This window comes from Amblyomma americanum, chromosome 2 (assembly GCF_052857255.1).
Source record: "Amblyomma americanum isolate KBUSLIRL-KWMA chromosome 2, ASM5285725v1, whole genome shotgun sequence".
Classification (NCBI taxonomy): Eukaryota; Metazoa; Arthropoda; class Arachnida; order Ixodida; family Ixodidae; genus Amblyomma; species Amblyomma americanum.
Window position 1 is genome coordinate 68,270,023 of NC_135498.1, and position 26,016 is coordinate 68,296,038.

Below are 26,016 nucleotides of genomic sequence, written 5' to 3' on the forward strand. Positions count from 1 at the left end.
ATTTCGCCATGGGCTGCAGTTTGACCTTGAACGTCTTTGCAATAGTAACGCATCACGTGACCTCGCCGTACCGCCAAGCCGAGTCTTCGCCGTCGCTACGCCGGGGCTCCACAGCCGTGGAGAGGTTACTCCCTGACCACGTGATGTAGCCGAGCAGACGCGGCTTGGAGTCTGTAAAGTTGAGTGCGTTCCGCACACTGGACAGGCAGCGTGCCCGCACTGCCACCCTGACAAGTGGCAGTAGATGGCTGATCGCGAGAGGTTGCTCACCAAATGAACCTCGCGGCCTATTGCTGAATATATTGGATTTTGGGGAAAGGAAATGGCGCAGCATCTGTTTCGCATATCGGCGGGCATCTGAACCGCCGTGGCGCGTGTCTGCTACAACGTTGTCAGCGCTAATGTATGTAGCCCACGTCTCTCTCTCTCAACACCGCCACGTATCTGAAAGCACGATTGAGGCGACCACTGACACAGGGAGCCAGTTATGCGCCCTTCCTTTCCTCAACCCGCCGCGGTGGCTCAGTGGTTAGGGCGCTCGGCTACTGATCCGGTGTACCCGGGTTCGAACCCGACCGCGGCACGCCTGCGTTTCGATGGAGGCGAAACGCAAAGGCGCCCGTGTGCTGTGCGATGTCAGTGCACGTTAAAGATCCCCAGGTCGTATAAATTATTCCGGAGCCCTCCACTACGACACCTCTTTCTTTTCTTAGCCCCTCCTTTATCCCGCCCCTTCCGGCGCGGTTCAGGTGTCCGCCGATATGTGAGACAGATACTGCGCCATTTCCTCTCCCCAAAAACGAAAAACCAATTTCCTTTCCTCAATATCATCGTCGTCTAGAACGTTGTCAGCGCCAACGCCCATGAATGAAAGCCGACAGCTTTCGCTTTGTATATCCTGGATTAGCTGAGCTAATCCATACTAATTTTTTTTTTTACAGAGGCGGCTGTTAAGCACCGGTTGTGATCGCTAACTCAAAATATTCGAAATCCTCTGGAGCTGCTCTTTAGACATCGGTAAGGCGTTGAGGAAATGCATTTACAAACAAACACGGATGCTTATGGTTGAACTAGCCCCAAAGCGCTTCTGGTATCAATGGCGCGCCGTTTGAAAAGGTTGGCGCCTGTGCAGACGGCGCTTGTCACGCTTGTTTTGATAAGTCATCGCGCCATGCGAAGCATCCCGTGCATTGTGTGATAAGGCGGCTGTGCAGGTGACGCACTAGTTTTCGATGCTTCCCTTCACCCCTGGGGTGACTGCCTGCTCGAAAAAAGCGCCCCCTTAAAAAAAAATGAAAATTCGTTTTTGAGGGAAGGAAATGGCGGTGTCTCACATCTCGGCTGACACCTGAACGATGCCGTAAGGGAAGGGATAAAGGAGGGATTGAGAGAAGAAAGGAACGGAGGGCTCCGGAATAATTTCGACCACCTGGGGAGTGTGCACTGACGTCGCAGAGCACACGAGCGCCTTTGCGTTTCGCCTCCATCGAAACGCGGCCGCTGTGGTAGGCTTTGATCCCGGGTACTCCGGATTAGTAGTCGAGCGCTCTGACCACTGAGCCACCGCGGCGGTTCAGCACACGGGCGCCTTTTGCGTTTCGTCTCCATCGAAACACGGCCGCCGTGGTCTGGTTCGAGCCCGGGTGCTCTGGCTCAGTAGACAAGCGCCTTAACCACTGAGCCAAATCACGGTGCTGCCAGAATAATAAAAAAAAAACTTTCAAAGATGTCTACAGAACGTTTCTTTTCAGTGGGTAGAAGGATGAGTATGTGCAAAAATAAAAAAAAATATTGCCCAATAACTATGCACATACGAAAATTGCCTTAATATATCGGGGAATGAAAAAAACAAGAGCGTTTGCAGAATTACAGTGGTAAGCGTCCCCCCTCCCTAATTACTTTGCTGCAGTTTCTTTTGTTCTCTTGAGACGTGAATTGCATACCGGGAACGCTTCGACACTGAGGCCTGTTTCCTGCGACGAGAATCCATTATGTTTTTCGATTTTGAGAGAATTCGTCATGCATAAGCGAAGACAAGCAAACAGGATTGCTTCGGAGCGCGTTAATGATAAACTGAAAAGCGCGCTGAATGCGAAATTGATTCTTGGTCAAGTGAAACCGTGAAACCACTGCCAGTGTTATTACTATTCTTGTTTTTGAAAAATTCGATTGGCATTTTAAAAAACAACTTCAATTAGCACAGAAGTTGTTTCCTGAGAGAACTAGAAAAAAAATATCAGTGTGCAAAATTTAAAAAAGTTCGTAGTGTGTAGGTATGTATCAAGTCAAGGCAAGCCAAGTCAAGCAATCAGATTTTGTTCGCGGATTTGTTGGATTTGTGTAGTTCGTGTTCTGTCCATCCGGTGTTTGCTGCGATCGCAGGTGTGCTGCCGTGGAAGTTTGCTCTTGCGCTTCTCATCCGAATGATTACACAATCGGATGAACGACGGTGCGCAATGTGACGTTCGTCCCGAAAGCTGCAGTGTCTGTGCCGTGAACGGCGTGACACGAACCAAGTTCGCCGATCTTCAGTCATGGTTGGCTCCATGGTGCTAGATGTGCATTGTTCACCGTGTTCATGATTGTGGCGACCATGTCAAAACTTCCAGATCATAACGATTGGGTCAGGAGCTTCTACGTGTCGAATCCGACACTGCACAAAAAGGGCTACACGATCTACAAGGTTGTCTCAAAGGTAAACGGTAACCACTTTCGCCTTGACCTGTGAGCTTATTTGATTCGCCCCACTACTTTCATCGAGGTTTTTAAGGTTGATATTTAAAAGCGTTTTGCTCTCCCGCTGTTAACCCTGCGTACGCATTATTCGCAGATATTTCCGAAGAACTCGGTGGAAGCCGCGTCTCAGGTAATGCGTGAGCGTCCGCTTCTTATTTCGTCCTCAAATCGGCATGCGTGTAACGGTTAATGTTTCCTTGTTTTGCTCACAGGTTGTCGTGTGGAAAAGGTACAGCGACTTTCTCAAGCTGTACAAGGCCCTCTTTCATCTTTACCAAGGCCTTCACTTGAAGGGAACCTTTCCCAAGTTCCCTAAGGCTAGCTACTTCGGTGAGTGCTTGGATAGTGGTTTCGTAACCTAGGGCAGTCCGAATAGCTCCGTATAGGTTACAATAACGTTTATACTGATTATGGAAGAATGCTGTTCAATAGTCGTTAATGAAAGTTGATGAATAGCACTCGGCTTATCGGTCTGAGGTCCGTATTTTTTTATTTATAACTAGAGCTTTACGCTTTATTCATATTCACCTTGACGCGTCGTCGTGCTGCTAGAAACAAGGTGTTGAATCCGCTTCTTGCGATGCCGTGCAGCATTACAGTCTGCTAAATGTTTTAATGATTTTTAGCTTAAAGGGCGACGGGAAAAATTAGGCTGCATGTTATGTTGCTGGGTCAGATTCAATGTTCGCAGTCGACATTTGCTGTGGAAAATGCGTATGCTGAACCTGTTTGTGGCCTACTTGAGATGTTTAGATGCAGTGTGATCGGAAACCACGTGTAGGTCTACGAGATGTGTTTACACGCTTTCTGAGTTAGCATAATAATCTTCCGTCGCATTGTAACTTATTGGTGAAAACAATTTGGCATATGCAGCGGATATGTTATCAAATCACTGCTGCTCGTATGCGGACAGAGTTTAGAGGTTGCCATTTCAATTTGTCATGATGAAGCCCATGTTGACACTGGCTTTAACTTTTCACCTTTTGCAAAGATCATGTGTGTATTTGTTGCGTGTACTTCTGAACAGACTCCTTGAGCTCATGCAGTTGTTGCAAGTTTTCAGAGCTTTAATGAGTGCTTCTACAGCATGAGCTCATTTTGTACAGAGCGAGAACAAACATATTTGTTAAAAGAGAGAAATTGAAACCCTGGTTGACATCCCCCCTCATCCATCGTAACTGTCTTGCTCAATGCTTTGCTTCCAAGGCCGTTTCGATGAGGAAACTGTGGAAGAGCGGCGAAAATCTGCTCTTTGCCTTCTGGAGTTTGCCGCCCAGTATCCCGTCCTCTTCAACAGCCAAGTGTTCGTAAAATTTTTTGAGGTAGGTTAGCAGGGTGCCTCATGCTGTATGCTTTCTCTAGTGAGCCCATAACTTTGCTGCTGCTGTGGAGACAGTTTCTCTTGGCTATGCAGTGCCTGTACAAACTTATCACAGTGGCACATTGCATTTTCGCAACATTTTCATCTGGGTGACACAGATGACATGTTTATGGGTAATAGCTGCATCTCTTCCACATATTTGGCCTTATTTTTTTGCTTCCATGGGTGCTGGCTTGCTGTGTCAATCAGTATAAGTAAAAACGTTAGTGATGTGAAATGCACAGGAATACTACCACTAAGTACCTGTTAAAGAGGGAATTTTTTTTTTTTTTGAAATCATTGCATTTACAATACTGCCTCATGTAATGTCTTTCTCTATACACATGTGTTTTCAAGATATTATCACTATTATTAGAGCATTTTTGCTTTTATTGAAATAACATAAATGATATTTTGACCTGCTGACTTTGTTTAAACCACTTCAAAATGTGTATTGAAATCATGATTCATGCTGAATAAGAGTGTTAAAGGGAAAGTTTACTGACTTTTATCAGTTTTTTTCTTTTGCTGCAATCCAATGCTTCTTGCCAAAACAAAAACAAATACCCGGCTGTGGCACTGGGAAACACAGCAGAACAATTTAAAACCTAATTTTTTTCTTATGGTAATCTTGTTTTTTCAATGGTAGATGGCTTCTGTGAACCCTGACATCGGGGACACGAAATGTGGTTAAAGGGACTCGTTGCAACCCTATGGACACAGTGTGTGCCACTTCACGTAGCCAGCATGCAATGGCAAAAATGAGTGTGACATTAACCGATTAACCGAGATGCCTATGTTTTATTAAAACTACAGTTGGGAGCACTAAGATGGTTTTAAAATTACTATCAATAAAGTAATAGGGGCGATTTCTATCACTGATGCCAGTGACTGCTTTTGCCAACAGCACCGCTACAAGCATGTCGGCACCATCAGTTATGTGATCTCTTTTTTTAAAACATTTTAAAATATGATCAAGCAAGGCTAAGCAATAGAAGTCACTGTAATGTATTGAAAGAGCGAAAAGTATGCTGCCTTAAAAGAGTGGACACACCAAATTTTTCAGATTCTGTTTCTACTCTGGAATGATGTATACGACATTTGTAAATGTGTATGACCACATGGAATTTGTCAGTGGTCAGCAAATAATTTGTAATTTTTTTTTTCTGTGTAGTTTAAATTTTGATTCAGTTGCCAGATGATGGCTGCGATGTCACAAGTGAGTATGAAAACATGTGTGGCATATAAAAAATGCAATATAACCGATAATTTGTTGTTTTAATTCAATAAGACTCTTACGCTAAACTGCTGCAGAAGCCGAACAGCAGCAAGTGAACAAAGAGCTTTTATATTGCAGTTTTTATGTGCCTCACACGATGTGGTGCTCACTTGTGTTGCAACTGCCTTTCGACTGCAGAAACTGCGTGGAAGGCGAATTTCTTGTCGTGATTCAAGTTTACCAATGTCTTTCACATCATTTGAAAGCAAAAATACACTACGAAAAATTTTGGTGTCTCTTCTTCGTTAAGTTTATGTAAACAAAAATTAACTCTGTATGATGCTGGGACATAGTCATGCAATGCAGTATGATCATACTAGGCATATACTGCGTTGGCCACAACAAGGGATCACAGGACTGACTTCCTATGCCAGTTTAAAATATCAATTCCTGCTTAAACCACGAGTTCTGCCCTCGTTATTGTTACCATGAGGCAAGATCTACTGGCATATGCTAGTAATTTTATACTCGTCTCTAAAATTAGACTGTCTCTGTAAGAAACTGAGTGTTCTCAAAGTTTACTGCATTAGGGAGTGTTGTAAAGCACACCTTTACTTAGGAGTGGAGGAAATGATAATGAAAGGCTGTGCTTATGTAAAGGAATTACACAGCATGTGTCAGAAATGAGGTAATGACAGCTCTAGCATTTCCCACCAATTTTTTCTTTCAGTTTTGACTGTGTTGTTGTTATTACTCCCCCCCCCCCCTTTCTTGGCACATTTTGCACCTCTTTTTACCTATGGGGAAATGCTGACATGGTCATTGTTCCTGCCCAGTGTATTTGTTCTGTTTAACCTGTTATGAGCAGATTTAGTGAAATAAATAGTCATACTATAGATGATGTTGATGGATCTGAACAAAAAAATATAGTTGAAAGCCTTTCAACCCCAGTGATGTGTTTGCCTTATTCAAACATTCTCATACTTGTAACGTGCCATTTTTTCAGGCCAAGAAAAAACAGTAATAATAGGGTATGAGCTTTATATGCCAAGGCAATGGACATGAAGTTTCGAGCTCATTTTTTAGACTACCTACAGTAGACCTTATTTTTGTAATCCTTGTTTCATGCTGGCTGTTAGAATATGGTTGCCTTTATTAAAAAGCGTTTGCTTCAAATCAAATACCTCATTTGGTCGCATAACTTGTGCCTATGTAAAATTTGTGCACCCCAAATTTTTACAGGGATTAAAAAAAATTTTTTTACTCGCATATCTTGCGCTCTCTGCTGCTCCAGACCTCCAGCATGTACGCTTGTGTGCTCAAGGCAGGCTTGGGAAGATCGGCGCGGCCATGTCACCGTTTGCGGCTGCGAAAGGTGCAAGTGGCGAGAGCACAAATTGTGCGCTGTTTACCGGGCTCACTCGCAGTGGCGGTTGCTTTCCTGGACGAACAGTTGAGCGCGCGCGCCCGCATCCGAAACTACTTAATCGTTTGCGCTTCGGTTTTCCGCTAGTCAGCCAGCCGGGCCGCATGCGAGGGCGCCGTTTTATCGCTCGTTATCTCCTTTGCCTCCCACTGCTGGCTTCACTAATGTATCTTTGTCCGTTTATTGCTTTGAGCTGCACACGCAACATCACACTTTCACACAGGGAACTAGATAACGTGGGGTGGGGCAGGAGGGGGGTATGCATATTATTTTTGGAGTCAACTTTTTTTTTGGCCAATGAAGGGTGCTAGATAGGGGGCCTATGTATAGGCGGCAATATACAGAGGACATGTTCGGAAAATTTTCGCGTAATTTGCGCACCCCTTTTTTGAAGTGTAACTTAAAGTAAAAAGTGTGCAAATTATGCAAGTAAATATGGTAATATTCTAAAAGAATAATTATATGCTTTCAGGTGTAACATCATCTTTTTCGTCTACCTTTATAAGCTGTTCGCAAACAAACTAAAAGATCGTCAGTTCTTCAGGTGTGATGTGGAGAACGTTTAAGTAGTACATCAGTGTTTAAGTTCAAGCAGTGTGTCAGTGTTGCTTGAGCTAATGGTTCACTAGTGTGCCGTTACATAGCTTCACTTTCCTGATTTGGGTCCTTTTGAACTGTTGGTACAGTTCGGCAACAATACAATATTTTAAAAGATTGTCTGCCTCAAGCAGTGATAGTGCAAATATTTGCTATTTTAAAGCTGAGGTTAATAGCTGATCTCTTTGCCCTTGGAAGCATTTCTAGTTTCAGGCATTTTGGAAATATGTAGCTGGCATGATTTTTGCTATGGCGGTGCAAAATGCTTGGCGTGCACTGCATTATTTTCTTTCTTTTTGAGGGCTCAAATAGCTTCAAAGAATTGATATTTAGATTGTTCTTATGTCATGCTTCCTTCCTAACAGCATAGCCAAGAGTGCCATGATGATGTCGAAGAAGAAATTTCTGCTTTAAAGCCACCCCTGCTCGCACCACCGTCCAATGGGTCCTCGTCCTATTCTTGGTAGGCATTGCACATTGATAACCGGGAACTGTATTGGGGCCTTTTTGCTGCCTGTGCGCATGTGGCTCACTGGCATAAAAGAAGTATTATGTGTATTATTATTATTGTTACTCAAAGCCAGCCTTTGATTTAAATCATGTGAACTGCCATGTGGTAGAAAGTAATGAAATGCTTATCTTGAGGATAACGACTGCTGGCCTCATTCTTGGCTCCACGTTATGAACCCTTAATTTCAGTGTTGTCATTTTAGTAAAAATTAGTCAATTTAGCATACTTGGACAAATGCGAAGTATCTGCATTAGCAAGTCTCGTTTCATTTCGCTTTCAGCTCGAGGTTAGCTTTTCAAGGTCAGGCTTCAGGCATATATTGGCGAAATCAGTGATTGGAGACCTTAGTGGTAGCGGAGTATAAAATTTTGGGACCGCTTCCATCCAATGCACATCCATCAACTTCCATCCATTGCACATGGATGGAAGTTGATGAAGACGACATACAGTGCACAGCGCAAGAGAGTGATGGTTAAACATGAGGGGTGATTGATTGCAGCGATAGCATAATGCTTTCGTGCAGTGACCAGCGCAGCTTATCTGTTCATGCAGCTGCAGGTTCAAAACCCAGGCGCGATCATATTTATTTTATTTCTGCAGGTCTAGCTGGCTTGAGACAAGCAGAAGGTTTTTTTGAGATTGGAAGCCTTAGCAAAACACGTTGTGGGGCTAGTTGGTGGTGCATTTTTGTTTTCTTGAAATTAAACAGCGCTACATATTTAGACAAATACACAAAAAGACATCATGTATGTCTGTGTATCATGTATGTAGCACTGTTTAATTTCAAGAAAAGAAAAATGGAAGCCTTAGTGCTGGCGGGCTAAGAGACTGTTTGAAATACTAAAGATTTTACATGTGCAAGTTTTGCTTATTAAATTCTATCACTTGCTTTTTATGTGGAGGTTACATTGTTTCATTTTAATAGAGTGCAGCATGTCATTTTTATGTCACAGGGCACAGCTTTTTGGAGAAATGAAGGCACTGCAGGAAGCTCCAACTTATGCACTCAGCCTCTGCTCAGAATGATGTCTAGCTCATCATCTCGTTGCTCTACATTAAAGAGACTCGCATGGTACCTGATGTTTCTGATGTTATCATAGTAGAGCCCTCAGTAGCATCTTACATTGCATATTGTGCGCGAAAATAAAATCTCTTCCCTTTGGCACCATGAACAGGACAAAAGTAGAAATGCTTTGTAAATTCTGTTGACACCAAATTTCTTTTTTGTCCTGGAATACAATGGTCTGGTTTTTCCAGTTCATCGTTTTCCACTGTCATGTCTGTTATCACTGCATTTTGCTTGTGGATGAACTTCGCTCGTTTTTCTTGCCGTTCCCTGCACCACCTTTCCTGCACCCTGCACTCTTTTGTGTGTAGCGCTGCCGATCTTGCGGGAGGCGATTGTTCCTCCGACATTTCGTGGCGGCCACCTTCAGCTGCCGATGCCCTCAGCCTCGACTCGCGGACAACGGAAGAAGAGGCAGACTTCTCTGCCCGTTCAACGGCCACTGAGGGCGAGGAGGACGACCGACTTTCGACCTCGCGGCAGACATCACCTGCGGGGTTTCTCCGTCCCGAGATAGCAGAGTTTGACCCCATCCTGCAGGTTCGGTCCAGTTGAAGTGTAAAAAGCGCACTTTCTGAAAGTGTGATTCATCTCTTGCATTAACATTTGAATTTATTACTATGATATTCATTTCATTTTATCTTACTTTTTTTAAAACAGTGTTCTGTCACTACATTGTCCAATGGATTATGTGACAACCAGTCTTCAGTTAGAAAATGTATCTTACTGACTCATCATTGCTCTGTTTGTGCAGCTTCTGTAATGCGGTGTGTGCACCCTGAGTTAGGAATTGAGCATCATGATTTGGAACATAAAACAAAAAATTTACAGTTTATTTGCATAGTTAGGCCAAATGCGAATTAGGTGCGCCAGCACGTCGGTTTTTACTTTGGTTCCAGTGTTCGGATCCATTGTTCGTGGATGGAAGTTGTTTCAATAGTGATAGTGGGTTAATGTTCACATATGTGGAACAGGTCATTCTTTACTTTACATTCATATATCCTTATGAGCCCTCATACAACTCCCGATGGAGTGATGCACCACTGCTCTGTGATGGCAGGTGCTGCCATTGGTGTGCCTTGTGAGACACAGGTTGCTCTTCCCGAGCAACCTCTCACAGCCAATGATTAATTGAACTGCCACCTGCTATGGTGGTGTACACCTGGCAGGCCGTCCACAGTCTGGTGGACAGGTGGGCAGCATGCCACAAAACGTGGGCCGCACAGCAAACTGTCAGGCAACAGCTTTTCAGCTGAGTGGAAGTCTTAGTGCTAGCACACTACAAATTGGAAATCCCTATAGGAGATATCTGAGACAAGAGGTGCAGAACTAGGGGATGGAGCATTACGCTGTAGATGCTGTATTGATTGTAGGCTAACTTGAGTTTAAGACCAACTTGGTTTCAAGGCTATTTCAGTTCATGCAACATTGTGTTAGCATTTTCGTTTTGTCATTTGCTTGTGAGTGCCAAAGTTGCTAAGTATGACAAGTTTTTTTGAGATTGTTGTTCAGAGGCTTCTATCAGAGCTACGTGTAATGCAGTCGCGTAATTCCATAGACCAGTAATTTTTTTGCTTTTTATTCTTTTTACGTGTTCACAAACACAGCATCACACACGGTCTGAGCTTGACATTTCGTCAACCATTGTCTCAGTGAAGCAGTCCCAGTGCATGTCCACAGCTGAAATGTTGTCCGGACAAAAGGAAATGGCATCCTGGCTTTGTGCCCAATTTGTACTGGTGTCGTGCTACCTTTTTACATCAGCAGTTACAGAAATTACATCAGTAATAAACAAATTAATGTGCATAACCTTGTTGCATGCTCTCCGAGATGCTGTCTCTGTAAAGTAAGTTATGTGTTATATTGCAGAGGGAAGACAGTGATGAGCTATCATCGCTGAGCAATGCCTGGATTCTGTCGGCTGCTGATGCCTGTGCTTGCCTGGGAGACGAGTCAACGCCCACCCCTGCCGGCTCCGCTTTTGTCTTTCCGAGCCCAGTAAAAGAAACGGTGGAGGAAGACACTGATGATTGGACTGATTGGACTGCTTTGGAGCTAAATGGTACAATGCCTTACATCTACGGAGTTTTTTTTGCTGAGAGCACTGTAAAGCAGGATTTAACATAAGGCGAGCACAGCACTGAGTAACTGCACGTGTATTGTAGAGAAAGCTATGTACCATGTTTACTCGTGCAATTTGCACACCCTTAATTGATTGCCTGGACTTATATACCACAAAAAAAAAAAAAACGTTTTGCTCTCTTATTTTGCGTCCGGGGCTGTGCAAGCACACCAGCATGCACGCGAGTACGTGCAGGGCGGGCTTGGGAAGATCGGCGTGGCCGCATTGCCGTGTGCAGCTGCGAAAGGCGAGTGAGTGGTGTCAGAAAAAGTCGGTAATTTGTTTGTAAATTGTTTCCGGTAAAGAAAGTCAATTGTGCGCCGTTCACCTGGCTCGTTCGCTCCGACGTTCGCTTTTTCATACGGGAATCCGAAAACTACCAAACCATTGGCAGTTCTGCTTGCTGCTACTCAGCCGAGCTGCATGCGAGGGCACTGCTTTATCACATTTTATCTCCATTTGCTTCTGACTGCTGGCTTTGCGATTGTGTCGTTCCACATTATTTTGCTTTGAGCTGTGCACGTGCAATAATGCCATCTGCGGGGAACTACATAACGTGAGTCTGAGGCAGGCACAGGGGGTTGTTGTGTTATGTGTCGGCTTATATGTGAAGTTAACTTTTTTCTGGCTAGCGAGGGGCAGTGTCGGCTTATGTATGGCAATATGCTGTATACAATAGATTGGAGGGCCTTATGGTGTAGTCGTGACAAATTGTTTTTCACATCCTCGTCAACATACATAAGAAAAATTTCACTCAGCACAGCGGTAATGCTGTACCTGTTATACACTCTGGCTTTCTGTGGAAACATCTTGCCTTCCCACCCTGAGAATATGGAACGCAAATAAAAAAGAAAGCAACTTGTCAGGACTACACCATAAAACTGTCATGTATGTTGATGACTACTCGGTGTTTACGGGGCATGGTGGTTTGCAGCTCGCGTGGTTCACTTTCGAGGCGTCAGTAGGCAAAGAAGTGCAATATTTTGATGTATGTTGTGTGTATGTCGGAAATACAACCCGAGATCGGCGAAGGCCACTCTAAACTGGCGAAGGCCATTCAGGCCACTCTAAACTAATGAAAAACTGCATTGTAAATTCCTGCCTGAATTCCTGAAGTGCATTGACCAAGTCCAGCTACCAGGTTCTTGGAGATAGTTAAATTTAAGTGTCTTTGCAAGGCTTCGATGGTAAAACACTCATGATAAATTAGTGAAGTTTTTTTTGTTATTGTCAGTACCATAAAACTGCAATGCCTCTTTTGTTCTGTGGCCTGATCACATGATATACTTTGGCTATGTCTTGCTGTGTTATCATTAGCTAGTGCCTTTGGTGCCCCAAGCACAGTGTGTCAACTTTGGTCATGGTGCAGCGGTAGGAAGGTTCACAGCCATTTGTCATAACTGTTCAGTCAGTCCTCTTTGAACTTACCTCGTGCACCTAGTCTGTTAATGTCATCTTGACTTGTAGTTGCGTTTATGTGGGTGGTTTCCACAAACCTCTACCAGAACTGTGGCAGCGTTTGTAATTACGGCAGTCACTTTTTATGTTGCGGGTGAGATCAAAGGCAGTGGTATAAGTGCAAAGATTAAAAATGTGTGACTGTCACAATGCTCTTGCAGATTCAAATTCAAGCTTGCTTTGGATAGCTACCTTAAGGCAACGTGTTCATCCCTCATGCTGGAACATTCTGTCTGTTAGGAATGAAACCCCATGAAAGGCAATGAAAGCAGAGAGGATTACGTGTAGTATTTTAGTTTCTTTGAGCTCTGCATCTTTTGTGTGTAACTGTTGAAGCAACAGGCCAGAATTCTTCACCATACTTCAGGCATTTTTTGTGGTTCAGTGTGGAGCTACAGGAATCAGTGGCTTGGTTTGCAGTTGAGTTTTTCTGCATGTCTAAAACTGATGCACATCAACGTTGATGCAGATGAGACTGACGGAAGAGGGGACACGGGGCGGTCGAGGCATGATTCAGCCACTAGCTTTTCACTAGGCACTCCGGTGTCACCGCTGGATGTGGAAGGCATTGGTTACCTTCACGAGGCAACGAGCTGCGCAGCCAAGGCACATGCCTGCGAAGCCAATGGTGACTTTGTGGGAGCCTTCTCCCTGTACAAGAGTGCAGTCAGCAGCCTGCTTGAAGGAGTCCAGAGTGAGTAGCATGCTTAAACAAAACTCGGGGAATAGGGAATCACGCGTCTGATGCAAAACGAATTGCTTGGCATACAATGCTTTGAGTTCTACGCTTGCGGAATGGGTCTGCCAGAATGTGGGAGCTTTATATATTGTAACGGAAAACAGGGAGACAGGTCGCTAACCAGCAGAATACAGCAAGCAGCCAGCCAGCCAGTGCGAGACACTTCAACGTCTTCGAAGACACTTCAGCGCCACCTGAGAACACCAGGTGGCATTACTCCCCCTCCAAAAAAAAAGGAAAACAAAAGCGGGGTTGCAGTATGGGCAGTGGAAAGAGAAAAAAAAACAGCACAAGCACACAAAAATGTACAAGGGAGGTGGGCGAAGGTGTCCCACGCGAAAACTAGCAGAACACTGAGCGTACTATCCATTACCGCGGGAAGTAGGGTTTCATGCGGACAACGTGCACAACCTCAGAGCGGGGTGGACGACGCTGAGGCTGCACAGTCCCGTCAGGAAGAACTTCGTAGGTCACTTCGGTGACGCGGCGCAAAACTCGGTACGGTCCAAAGTAACGGCACATCAGTTTTTCAGACAAGCCTGGGCGGCGTACCGGGGTCCACACCCAAACTTGGTCTCCCGGATGGTATTCGAAGTGCCGATGACGGAGGTTGTAGCGGCGTGCATCCGTGCCCTGCTGCCGCTGAATGTGAAGACGGGCAAGTTGACGTGCTTCCTCGGCGCGCTGAGCGAACTGCTCGGCGTCTAGCGTGAGTGGGTGGTCATCAGTGCTGCATGGAAGCATTGCATCCAGCATCGTCTGAACGTCACGTCCGTAGACCAGACGAAATGGTGTAAATCGGGTCGTCTCCTGGGTGGCCGTGTTGTAAGCGTATGTGACGTACGGGAGAATCTCGTCCCAGGTTTTGTGCTGCGAGTCTATGTACATTGCGATCATGTCGGCGATCGTTCTGTTGAGTCTCTTTGTGAGCCCGTTCGTCTGTGGGTGATAGGCAGTAGTTTTGCGATGGTTCGTGTGACTGAGCTCGAACACGTCGCGCATGAGCTGTGCCGTAAACGCCGTACCTCGATCAGTGATTACGTGAGACGGTGCGCCATGACGCAGCACGATTTGTTGCATAAAAAACTGGGCGATCTCAGATGACGTACCGCGCTGCACCGCTTTAGTTTCCGCATACCTTGTTAAATAGTCGGTCGCGACTATGATCCATTTATGACCGGCCGATGACACAGGGAATGGGCCCAGAAGATCGATGCCGACTTGATCAAAAGGCGTCCGAGGGGGTTCAATAGGTTGGAGCAAGCCCGCTGGCTTGAGAGGAGGCGCCTTACGACGTTGGCAATCGCGGCAGCCTCTGACGTAACGCTGGACGGCGTGAGAAAGTTTGGGCCAATAATACGCCTGGCGCACGCGTGCAAGTGTGCGGGCAAAGCCCAAGTGGCCGGAGGTCGGCTCATCGTGACAAGCAAGAAGGATATCGGCGCGGAGATCTGCCGGAACGACGAGGAGGTGCGCTCGGTCAACAGTGCTGGAGTTTTTCTTAAACAAAATGCCGTTCCGGAGACAGAAGGCCGGCAGGTTTCTAGAAAATTGTCGGGGTACGACAGAAGCTCGGCCCTCCAGATAATCAATGATAGGTCGCAGGTCTGGGTCAGCTCGCTGGCGGGTCATTAGGTCTAAGGCGCTGACAACTCCAATAAAACCACTCTCGTCCTCTATGCTATCATCCGCTAACCCGACGGGCGCGCGAGAGAGTGCGTCAGCGTCTTCGTGCGTCTGGCCAGATTTGTGCACAATGGTGTAATCGAATTCTTGGAGGCGGAGGCTCCATCGGGCTAGGCGCCCCGATGGGTCGCGAAGATTTGCAAGCCAGCACAACGAATGGTGGTCGGTAACTACTTTGAACGGGCGGCCGTAGAGGTACGGACGAAATTTCATGGTTGCCCACATAACCGCAAGGCATTCTTTTTCTGTGGTCGAATAGTTTGTTTCAGCGCGAGAAAGCGTGCGGCTTGCATACGCGATGACCCTTTCCACGCCACCTTGGTGTTGGACGAGTACGGCGCCGAGGCCGACGTTGCTCGCGTCGGTGTGGACTTCGGTTTCAGCCTCTTCATCAAAGTGCGCAAGAACAGGGGATGTTAGCAGTCGTCTGCGCAGCTCGGCAAAAGCCTCCTGCTGCTCGGCAGCCCACACGAACTGTGTATCATTGCGCGTGAGGTGGTACAGGGGTGCGGCAATCTTTGAAAAGTCGGCGATGAAGCGGCGGTAATATGCGCACAGACCCAAAAAACGTTGCACACTTTTCTTTGTTGCAGGAACAGGAAAGTTGGCGACGGCAGCAGTTTTCTCAGGGTCGGGCTTAACGCCATCGGCACTCACGAGGTGACCGAGAAACTTCAACTCTTTGTACCCAAAGTGGCACTTCTCGGGCTTTAGCGTTAAGTCGGCCGATCGGAGGGCATCTAATACTGTCCTCAGGCGTTCAAGGTGTTCGGCAAAGGTTTCGGAAAATACGACGACATCATCGAGATAAACCAAACAAGTTTGCCATTTTAGTCCAGCGAGAACGGTATCCATCATCCGCTGGAAAGTTGCCGGCGCTGAACATAGCCCAAAAGGTAGCACTTTAAATTCGTACAGTCCGTCGGGTGTCACGAACGCCGTTTTTTCGCGGTCCCGCTCGTCGACCTCTATCTGCCAGTACCCACTCTTTAAATCAATGGAGGAGAAGTACTGGGCGCGACGAAGTCTGTCGAGCGAGTCGTCGATACGAGGCAGCGGGTAGACGTCTTTTTTGGTGATGTTGTTCAGTTTCCGATAATCCACGCAGAAGCGGAGTGTCCCATCCTTTTTCTTCACCAGCACGACAGGTGAAGACCAGGGGCTGCTGGAAGGTTGAATGATTCCATCTGAAAGCATCTCCTTCACCTGCGTTTGGATCGCCTCACGCTCCTTCGGTGAGATACGGTACGGCTGCTGATGGATGGGGCGGGCATCGTCGGGCGTAATGATGCGGTGCTTGAGAAGAGCCGTTTGCCGGACTTTCGACGAAGAAGCGAAACAGGAGGAGTATTCAAGTAGGAGGGCACGTAGTTCTCGCTGTTGAGTCACCGAAAGGTCCGGGCTGATGTCAAGGGATGGGCGCACAGGTCTAACAGCTTCGAACGCGAAACATTCAGAAACCTCCGCTAAGGGGTCGGCGAATGCGATGGCAGTAGCACGAAAAAGGTGCCGGGGCTCGTTAGAGAAGTTAATCACCAGGAGCTCAGAGCAGCCGTCGCGGAGATGGATGAGACCTCGCGCTGAGCAGATGCCGTGGGTGAGCAAAAGGGACAGGTTGCCCTCTGCGACCGCTGTCCCTTCACGTAGTCCGTCGCAGTGAACACTCACAAAAACGCTGGCGCGTGGCGGAATCCAAACGCTCTCGGCGGATATTCTAAGGGCGGCGCGGCGTGGACAGTCCTCGGAGTAAACATCAGCTTTCTCGGTAGAAAATGTGACAGTGCGCTTTCGGAGGTCAATAATAGCTCCATACTCTCGGAGAAAATCAACGCCAAGGATACAGTCACGGGAGCAGTTCGGTAGAACTAGGCAGCTGACAACAAATGTGGAGCTGCGAATTTGGACTCTTGCTGTGCATAGGCCAAGCGGAGTTACGACATGTCCGCCAGCCGTGCGAATCTGCGTGCCGGACCATGGTGTCATTACTTTTTTAAGAAGCGCCGCTAGCTTTCCGCTTAAAATCGAGAAATCAGCGCCAGTGTCCACCAAAGCACTAACCTTATAGCCATCGAGAAGCACGGGTATATCCAACGAGAATCGATCTCCGAGTTCAGGTACTGCAGTCGTTGCCTTTAAATCGCGGTCGGTCGCTGTTCGCGTTGTCGGGGGGTCTTGTTCGTATCGATTGCCAGCGGCCTCGCCCCCTGAGGTCGCTCTCTTCAGTTTTCCCGGCGGGGACTTGGCGACCGTCTCTGCGCCATCCAGGAGGAGCTTTGGGGCTGTGGCGAAGGTCGGCGTGGTGATGGAGACCGAGACTGCCGCTGGGGAATTGTCGCCATGCGCTGCTGGGCTACGTAGTCCTCGATCTCCCGGGGTCGTTGACCTCTTGGTGGACGGGGCATGTCGATAGGGAACCCCTGCAGCCCAAGCTGTCGATACGGGCACTGGCGATACAGATGACCGGGTTCCCCGCAGTGAAAGCAGAGACGCCGCCGATCCGGAGCACGCCACAGGTCCGTCTTCCGCTGGGGTGATCGTCGATTGTCGATGTAGTACGTGTCGGGGTGTGCGGAAAACAGCGAGCCTTGATTGGACGGAGGAAACTGCGCCGAAGAGGGCGCAGGACGTTGCAAGGCTTCAGCGTACGTTGGACGACGGCACTCCGTTGGTAAAGGCGGCGGGTCAACGGACGGGAACGAAGGTCTCAAGGCTTGAACCTCTTCGCGGACCAGGCTAGCGAGAGAGCCGGCCGTCGGCAGGGGAGCACCGAAAAGCGCCTGGAGCTCTTCGCGCACAACGGAGCGGATCAGGTCGCGGAGAAGACCAGGGTTAGCCCCGAAGGCAGGAAGCGGCTCTGTAAGTGAAGCGGCGAGTACCGGCCGGTCGTAGGTGGTAGACCGCCGCAAGAGCATCTTCTCCATCGTGACCGCCTCCGAGAGAAACTCAGCAACAGTCCCAGGTGGACTGCGCACGAGGCCAGCGAAAAGTTGCTCTTTAACGCCGCGCATGAGATGGCGCACCTTTTTATCTTCGGGCATGGCCGGGTCAGCTCGCCGGAAGAGCCGTCATATCCTCCACGTACATGCTTACAGTCTCATTCGGCATCTGAATGCGAGACTGCAAAGCCCGTTCAGCCCGTTCTCGACGATCCGTGCTGGTGTAGGTCTCCAGCAGGCGTCGGCGGAACTCGTGCCATGATGTTAGGGCGTCTTCTCGGTTTTCGTACCAGGTACGTGCACCATCCTCGAGACTAAAGAAGACGTTTCGAAGTTTAGCGGCGTCGTCCCACTGGTTGAATGAGGCCACGCGTTCAAACTCGAGAAGCCAGTCCTCTACGTCTTCGAGCTGACTGCCGTGGAATGGTTTGGGCAGTCGCGGATTCTGCAAGGTGTAGTAGGCAGCAGCTGGCATGACAGGTCGATGGGTGGGTGCTCTGGCAGACTCCAAAAGCCCGTGTTCGGGAGGTAGGCCTTGATTTCTCCGGCTAGCACGGTGCACGGGGGTGTCCACTAGCGAAGGACTGGAGCCCAGGGTATCCGGAGGAGTATGAGACATATACAGGGATCTTTACCCAGCGCCTACACCAAAATATGTAACGGAAAACAGGGAGACAGGTCGCTAACCAGCAGAATACAGCAAGCAGCCAGCCAGCCAGCGCGAGACACTTCAACGTCTTCGAAGACACTTCAGCGCCACCTGAGAACACCAGGTGGCAATATTTTAGTGTCGGGCTTTCAGCAGTCAACCTCTCCCTTGATTGTGTCCGGCTGAGTATTGGTTGCCTTGCCATCATCAGCATGTTGAGAGGCATGACAGTGTATGTTTGTATTAGCGGTGTGATTTGTGTGCTGTGGATCTCATTGAGCAGTTGCATGCAGATGCTGCTGTCATAAAAATGGACAGTGTCATGAATAAAAACACATAAGTATTTGTCAAATTAACTCTGCCTACATTTTGCATGCCAGTGCTTCAATGCCTTGCTCTCCCCTCTTCCATTTAGTGCCTGTGCTGTCTTAAACTGTCTTAGACTGTCTTAAAAAGCCTGCAAACCTTGTAACTTTGTAATTTCATCAGCTTTACTGCTGCAGTACTGTGCAGTAACTACCACTGTGAACTTCAGGTTATCATCATTGTGACATCATTTTATGCAGAGGACAGCAGTGCCTCACGGAGGGAGGCAGTCCGGCGGAAGACCGCGCAGTACCTGGCGCGTGCTGAACAGATATACGAGCATCGGCTGGCCAGGCGCATGGAAGGGGAACGACGCTGGTCCCTCAGCAAAGGTCCTGAGGTCCTGGAATCTGGTGTTCCTCCTTCTGGGAAGTGCACTGCTGTGGCACCGCGAGGACCCAGCCTGAGAGGTCCCATCAAGGATTTGGCACACTACAAGGTCATTGGTGTCGTGGGCACCGTGCTCCTCGTGTTGGACATGCGACAGAGCCAGACTGTCGTCATCAAGGCAAGCTTGTCATTGTTATCTCAGTGAACTATCGTATTTACTCGAATCTAGGCCGGTACTTTCTTTTTTTTTTTAAATCGTTTACGAAAGTCGGGGGTCGGCTTAGATTCGAGGATGCGGTTTGCCTGCAACTGCTAAACACGTAACGCCATCTTGCGACCATAGCTTGCAGGTTTGCAGGCTCCATTTTGCTTGTTGGCGCTGGCATGTTCGAATGTTGTGAACAAAGGTCTCGCCATCCCGTACCTGCTTGTGTTCGTTGCCACGTGACTTCGAGAAACGCCCATGTTTGGGGTGCAATGGGGCCCACCAAGTGCCGACATTACACCGCGGCTTTTAAGCGGAAAATAGTTTTGGTGGCGGAAAGCACTTCAATTCTACGAGCCCAGCGTGACTTTGGCATGGACGAGAAGAACGTGCGCCGGTGGCGGAAGCAGCGGAACGAGCTCTTCAACTGCGCTGCAAAGCGAATGGCCTTCACTGGACCCAAGAGCGGGCGACACCACAAGGTGAAAAAGGGTGTTGCCAACTTTATCAGGAAGCAAAGGGAAGGTGCGATGCCCGTGACGATGGAGATAATGCAGGCAAAGTTGAGGGAGGTCGGTAACGTAAGAGGCGTCCCACAGACCCAATTTAAAGCCAGCAGGGTTGGGCCACACGTTTCATGAAGCGTTTCGGGTTCACCCTGCGACGGCGGACTTCCGTATGCCAAAACCTACCACCTGATTTTGAGGAGAACCTGGTGGCATTTCAGCGCTTTGTGATCAAGAAGCGGCTGGAGAAGCAGTACAGTCTGGGCCGAATCGGTAATGCCAATCAGACCCCAGTGTATTTCAACATGCCTGTGGCGTACACAGTCAATGAGGAGGGTGCAAAACAGATGAAAGTAAGAACTGCTGGGTATGAGAAATGTATGAGAAGCAACGTCTTACCATGATGTTATCTTGCATGGTCGATGGGCGAAAACTGCCGCCCTACCTCATTTTTAAGTGAAAAACGCTTCCATCCGGAGAGGTTTTGCTTAAAAATGTCGTTGTGCATGCACAAGAGAATGGATGGATGAGTGGTGACCTAGTCGAAGACTGTGTGAAGATCGTTTGGCAACGTCGTGCCGGGGCCCTGTTGTTCAAAGGGTCTCTCCTAGTTCTCAACTCCTACCGCGCCACTTGACAGATGCCATAAAGTTAATGCTTTATGAAAGCAGTGCGGACATTGCAGTGATACCCGCAGGAATGATGAGCCAGCTACAACCGCTCAACGTTGCAATCAACAAGCCCTTTAAGGATAGGCTGCGGAAGCACTACAACGAATGGCTGACGCTTCAGGACCACCAGCTCACACCGACCGGGTGCATCAAGTGTGCTTCGCTTAGCCAAGTGGTGAACTGGGCTGTCTTGGCATGGGAGGAAATTCCGGCCGAACTGATTGTGTGGGCCTTCTGCAAGTGCAGCGCCTCGAACGCACTGGATGGAAGCGAAGACAGTGCGCTGTGCGAGGAAGCCAGCGACAAAGAGGACAGCGATGACAGCGATGTTGACGAAGACGATGAGTGAGCATTCGATGTGCTACGACGAGCTCGCAAGCTTAATAAAATGCATGTTCTAGTTCTAGTCAATGCCTTTTTTCGTTCGGCTTACATTCGAGTAAACTTTTTTTATTTTCTGACTTTATGAATTTCGGGGGTCGGCCTAGATTCGAGTAAATACGGTATCATTGCTGCTATCAAGATATAGTGTCTTGAAATAGGAATGAAGACAGCAGTTCAAGAAAAAAGGGAAAAAAGAATGGAGATTAGCATGTTTGCTAAAGCTTTTAAAATAGAGAGAAGTGAAATTGGCATGCCTTGTGCTGATAAACAGCGAAGAGCATCTAAAAACCAGAAACTGGGGCGGCAGTTTTGTTAGACTATAATTTCATTCAGTTTGGCCCTTCCCCCTTTCAAACTGATCCTATGGCTGAGAATGGGTATGAGCAGGAAATGTTTTGGTGTGGGTAGTTAAACAACAACTGATACTGTGAAGAAAAGCTCAGGTATGGCATACCTGCACCTTTATTGTACTCCTTTCAGATCTCTGCAGCCATGTTTATTCATACAATCACACTGATTTTGTAGCATCGCATGCTGCTAATTCAACATTGTCAGTTAGAACTCTTTAATTAAGCAACTTTGAAAATCCCAAAGATGGACAGAGCTCAAGTTTTGTTGCAACATTCTGTCTATTTTTGTTGAACTTGTGAAATTCCGCCCCTGACATTCTTTGCTGAGTGCAGTGTGTACTTAAATCAAACTTGGTTCATTTGGACATTTGGTTCTTTCAAACTGACACTCTTTGGTGCAGTCGACTGCAAGCGTATTAAAAAGGCTCCCCTCAATTTAAACTTTACATAATTAGAAACAGGGTCCCAGTTCCCTTCAAGTTCAAAATGTCAAGAGTCGAATGCAGTACTCTCCATGATTGAGTCTTTTTCTCATGTTGTGTTGCTATACCTTGCCCGACCTCAGGTGCTGCACAAGAGTCCCGGTGGCTCCTCCCCTGGCCGTCCTAGTGTAGTGCCTCAGGGGGTGCCTCACATGGCCCAGTTGCTGTGCCTGTACGAGACTGACTGCTCATACTATCTGGTGCTGGAGTACGCTCCGGGTGGCCGCCTGTGGGACTGCCTGGCACCCTACTTGAACCGACGAGCTGTCGTGCCACCACCACATGCCTGCCAGGTGCCCTACGCGGGATCCCCATCTTTGTCTCCCATGAACAGCTCGTCGGCATCTCCTTGCTTGCCAAGTGGTGAGCTGCTTTTGCATGGTGGGCCAGCATATCTCATAAGTGTAACGATCGCTGCAATGTGAGGGTAGTAATTGTGTGTGAACAGCTCATCAGGCAGAATGTACAGTTGAACCTTGATATAGCAAACACATGTACAGTAGAATCTCGGTGGTAAGAATCTTATGAGGTTGCAAAGAAATTCGTATCATTCGAAATTTTGTATCATCGAAAACGAACAAAATTCGTATGCAGAAGCATGAAGAATACATTCACACAGATTTGTTTATGGCTGACGGGGTTTATTCACTGCTATGCAGCCACAGCTCGCTACTTGCGGTGCGTACCGCTTGATTAGCAATCGCGAATTTAGCGATGTGCGGGCGATTAGCGATCGCTATTTTGGCGATGTGCGGGCCATGACGCGCACCGCCGCTCACTGTGTGCACAATGCGTACCCCGCAATTAGCGATTGAGTTTGGCGATGTGCAATCAGCGCTTAGTGCTCGAGGGTGCGGTCGCTGCTTGTGCGCTTGTGGCTCGTGTGTTCGTATCATCTGTAGAGGCGAGGGAGAGAGTTCGGAGCATCCGAAATTCCGCACATCGTACACAATGCACTTTGGCCGGGGAATTTCGCGAATTCGTATCCACCTTGTTTGTATCACCAAGGTTCCACTGTGTAAAGGCTACATTGAACTCCTCTAAAATTCTTCTAATAAATCCTCACAATTTTTACTTTGTGTATTGAAGGCAGTTGAACATAAAACAAGTGTGCACAAAGCCGTATCTGAACCAGTGGCAAGTGGCTAACTTCACCGGATTGCGTGAATGGCTAGTGGTGATGCGGCGTGTTCGCGCCTTCATCTCGCACGTGCTGACAGCGCTACAGAAGCAATGGCATGTATACTTATAGCCGTGCCGCATCCTCTGGTTGGGCTGTCTGAATGTAATTAGTTATCACAGAGGTGATATCAACGGCGGGTCTAGCCAGGTGTCATGGAGGAAGCCAGATGTGATGCTAATTTTAGGTCTGGCATACTTATTTTTCACACGACACTACTGTCATTTAGGGAAACCACCCTAGTTGGCTTTTGGTCCGCCGCCGCCGCTATGTTGCATTGATCCTGTGAGGGAAAGCGAACTTGACTGGTATTTGGCGCGCTGTTTTGCATTATTCGAAAAACATCTCTTCCTTCAATTTTCGTTTCTTTACTAACTGAGGTACGCTACTCTTGCGCATGTTTCTAACAGAATTTTGTATGTCTGTAGGTACCAAACTACTTTATGATTTTAGACTATTATATTGAAAATTAAATGTACATTCCATCTCACATTTTCTTACGGTGGAGTGGAAGCTAGAAAGATGAGGCGAAACTTTACAGATTTGTATAGTTGCATCATGAGCATCTGAAAACTGCACACTTTGAGAAGCTATCCCCTTGAACTTTTACCTTTGCTATGTTGAAAAAATCAGTGAGGCAGCATGTAGACAACTAGGGCTTGCAAGGCAGTTAACTATACTTACTCAGTTCTAACACGCACCTTTTTTCCGGAAAAGTCATCTAAGTCTGACATGCACATTAGAATCGAGTACGAAAATGATACTGCGCCAGCAATACCCTATTGTCATCGGCATCACAGAATGACAGCTTGGTACCTCTTGTATTTAGATACAGTAAAGGCTCGTTAGTTTGACTGTGGTTAATTAGGAAATCAGGATAATTCAAGGAGCCGGCACGAGCCCGGCCGGCGTCCATGTAAATTTATGGCGTTGGACGCTATGTGTCTCGTGGCACTGGTTCATTCGGTTAGCTTCACGAAGGGAGGCTGCATCCAAGTATGGCTGGCACAGCAAGTGATCACCAGAGTAGCCCTATTACAACTGAATTGCATGCTGCAGAGTTGCCTACGCACCTCTGACATGCGCAACGGAGGGTGTGTCGAAAACAGGACGGTCCCCGGCTCCAAGAACAGTCTGACTGGACAGTTTCGGTTTTCCTGGCCGCTCATCAGCCAGCCAACCGAACACAGCAGCACCCTGTTTAGGACGCTGATTGGTGCTTGTGCACGTTTCTCTTGCTTCCATCCATGTGGGTCTTCCAGTGGGTCAAAACTAGAGGCTCGTCACGTGCCTTTCGCTTTTTGTGCTAGAAACGTGCAAGTCTAATGTGTGTTACAATCGAAGGCAATGCATTTTTTCTTTTCGAGGGCACGTTAGAGTCAAGTAAATATGGTATTGCCAACCAACCTGTATTGCTCGCATGACATTTTATGAGCTGCTGAATTTCATCAGAGAGGAGAAAAAAAAAAGATGCTCTAGGCTAAGAATTTCATGAACAAATTGTACATTATTCATTGCCTTCTTTTTGTTTACAACTCTTTCCCCCTCTTTATTTCCTTTCCGTTTATTCACACCCCCTTTTAACTAACTTCTATGGCATGGGGTGTACTGTACGAAAGAAAAAACTGTATATATATTTTTTCTAATAAGGGTATTGGTCGGTCTCTTGCTTGTCAGCTAAGTCGGACTCATACCGTAAGACGCTCCTGGTAAAATGGCCACTTGTATCCCATAGAAGTGACACAGTGCAGGGTGATCAAGTAACTGCAGGGTTAGCTATGCTAATGAAGGTAATTTTTCTCCTTGTGAAAGTGTGCTGTGATTGAGCAGTTTTAGCCAGTAAGGCTGCACCTGAGATGATCAGTGTCATATCACGAGAAGACTGCTTATCATTTAAGAGATCCCTAAAATGCTCTGGTTGGCACTTTCCAAGATTTCTTTAATCTGCTCTCTATCTTTTGTGACTTTTGTTGCACAAGTGCAATTTAAATGCCATTGCTGGCCAGCTTCCTTGCATGAGAGGAGTACATTCACAAGAACATTGTTGAAAAATTAATTTACAAAACTTGCAGCATCATTGTTGGAACAAAGTTGTCAGTGCACACTCTTCACCGAGACAGCCCTTGCCACATCCAAAGTGCTCACAGGAGAGAGTCCCTTCTGGACTTCATTCATTCAGAAGACGGGCTTCTATATATGTAAATGCAGTCAAACCTCAATATATCAAACAACAGATATTACTAATTATTGGCTATGTCGAAGTCTGCCTGCGTACATACCAGACATGGTTGTCCATAAAGTGGATTTGTCGAAATCCCCAGCATTAAATGGTGTCCATTCGAATGGTAAGCAGCACTCTTTTCCGCACCACAAACGTAGCCAAGCTGTTGGCAGATATATGCACCTCTTGCACCTATCGACAACGCCATAAGCAGTGGTGTGGACGACTGTAGTCTTGTATACTTCGTTTCATACATCAGGTGCAACGCTGCGAAAGGTACGGAAGTAGTCTGCACGGGTAAATGAACGGAGGCGCGTTACTCCGCGCTTGTTCTGTGGTCGAGTGGTCTTAGGCAAGAGGAAATGACAGCGTATCGTCAGCAATAAGAGCGCTTTTAGTCAAGCTGATGACAAATGTGTCATGCAGTAAGCCTGCGTGCAAAGGATTTACTATGTTTTGCTTGCCATAAGGAGCGCACTACTTTTTTGGTCGTGGATGCAGACAGCGCAAACAAGAACGCTAGCTTTGATGGCGTTGCACCTGATGTATGAAACGGAGTATAGTAACCAACCTGTGCTCACTTCAGTTGTCACAGAGGCAGTAAAAGCGGGGATGGTGTTTGTTCTGGCGTGTCGTTTTTCATGCAACACTGCTGTGATGCGGAGAGGCCATCCTAGCTAGTGTTTGAACTGTCATCATTGTATGCAAACAATACTATGCAGGAGGCCAACCTAACTGGCATTTGATGCCCAGTCTACCGCGGCATCCGGAATGGCTGTGCACACCTTCGAAACGGCTCTAGAACTTCGACAAATG

General features: G+C 47.3%; 1 protein-coding gene across 3 annotated transcripts in view; it reads left to right on the plus strand.

Annotated features, from left to right (window-relative positions):
• Positions 1-2,302: 2,302 nt before the first annotated feature.
• Positions 2,303-26,016, plus strand: part of LOC144121374 (ribosomal protein S6 kinase-like 1) — a 38,341-nt gene continuing 14,627 nt past the window's right edge. Inside the window, exons 1-10 of one of the 3 annotated variants that reach the window (XM_077654568.1) lie at positions 2,303-2,695; positions 2,831-2,866; positions 2,949-3,066; positions 3,943-4,058; positions 7,704-7,801; positions 9,227-9,455; positions 10,785-10,977; positions 12,965-13,189; positions 19,072-19,379; positions 21,883-22,162. In XM_077654568.1, the coding sequence (XP_077510694.1) occupies positions 2,579-2,695; positions 2,831-2,866; positions 2,949-3,066; positions 3,943-4,058; positions 7,704-7,801; positions 9,227-9,455; positions 10,785-10,977; positions 12,965-13,189; positions 19,072-19,379; positions 21,883-22,162 (1,720 nt within the window). In that variant the 5' untranslated portion in view covers positions 2,303-2,578. Of the gene's footprint in view, positions 2,696-2,830; positions 2,867-2,948; positions 3,067-3,942; positions 4,059-6,613; positions 6,691-7,703; positions 7,802-9,226; positions 9,456-10,784; positions 10,978-12,964; positions 13,190-19,071; positions 19,380-21,882; positions 22,163-26,016 lie in introns of those variants that run through there. The other 2 variants (XM_077654567.1, XM_077654569.1) reach the window with 2 other exon arrangements.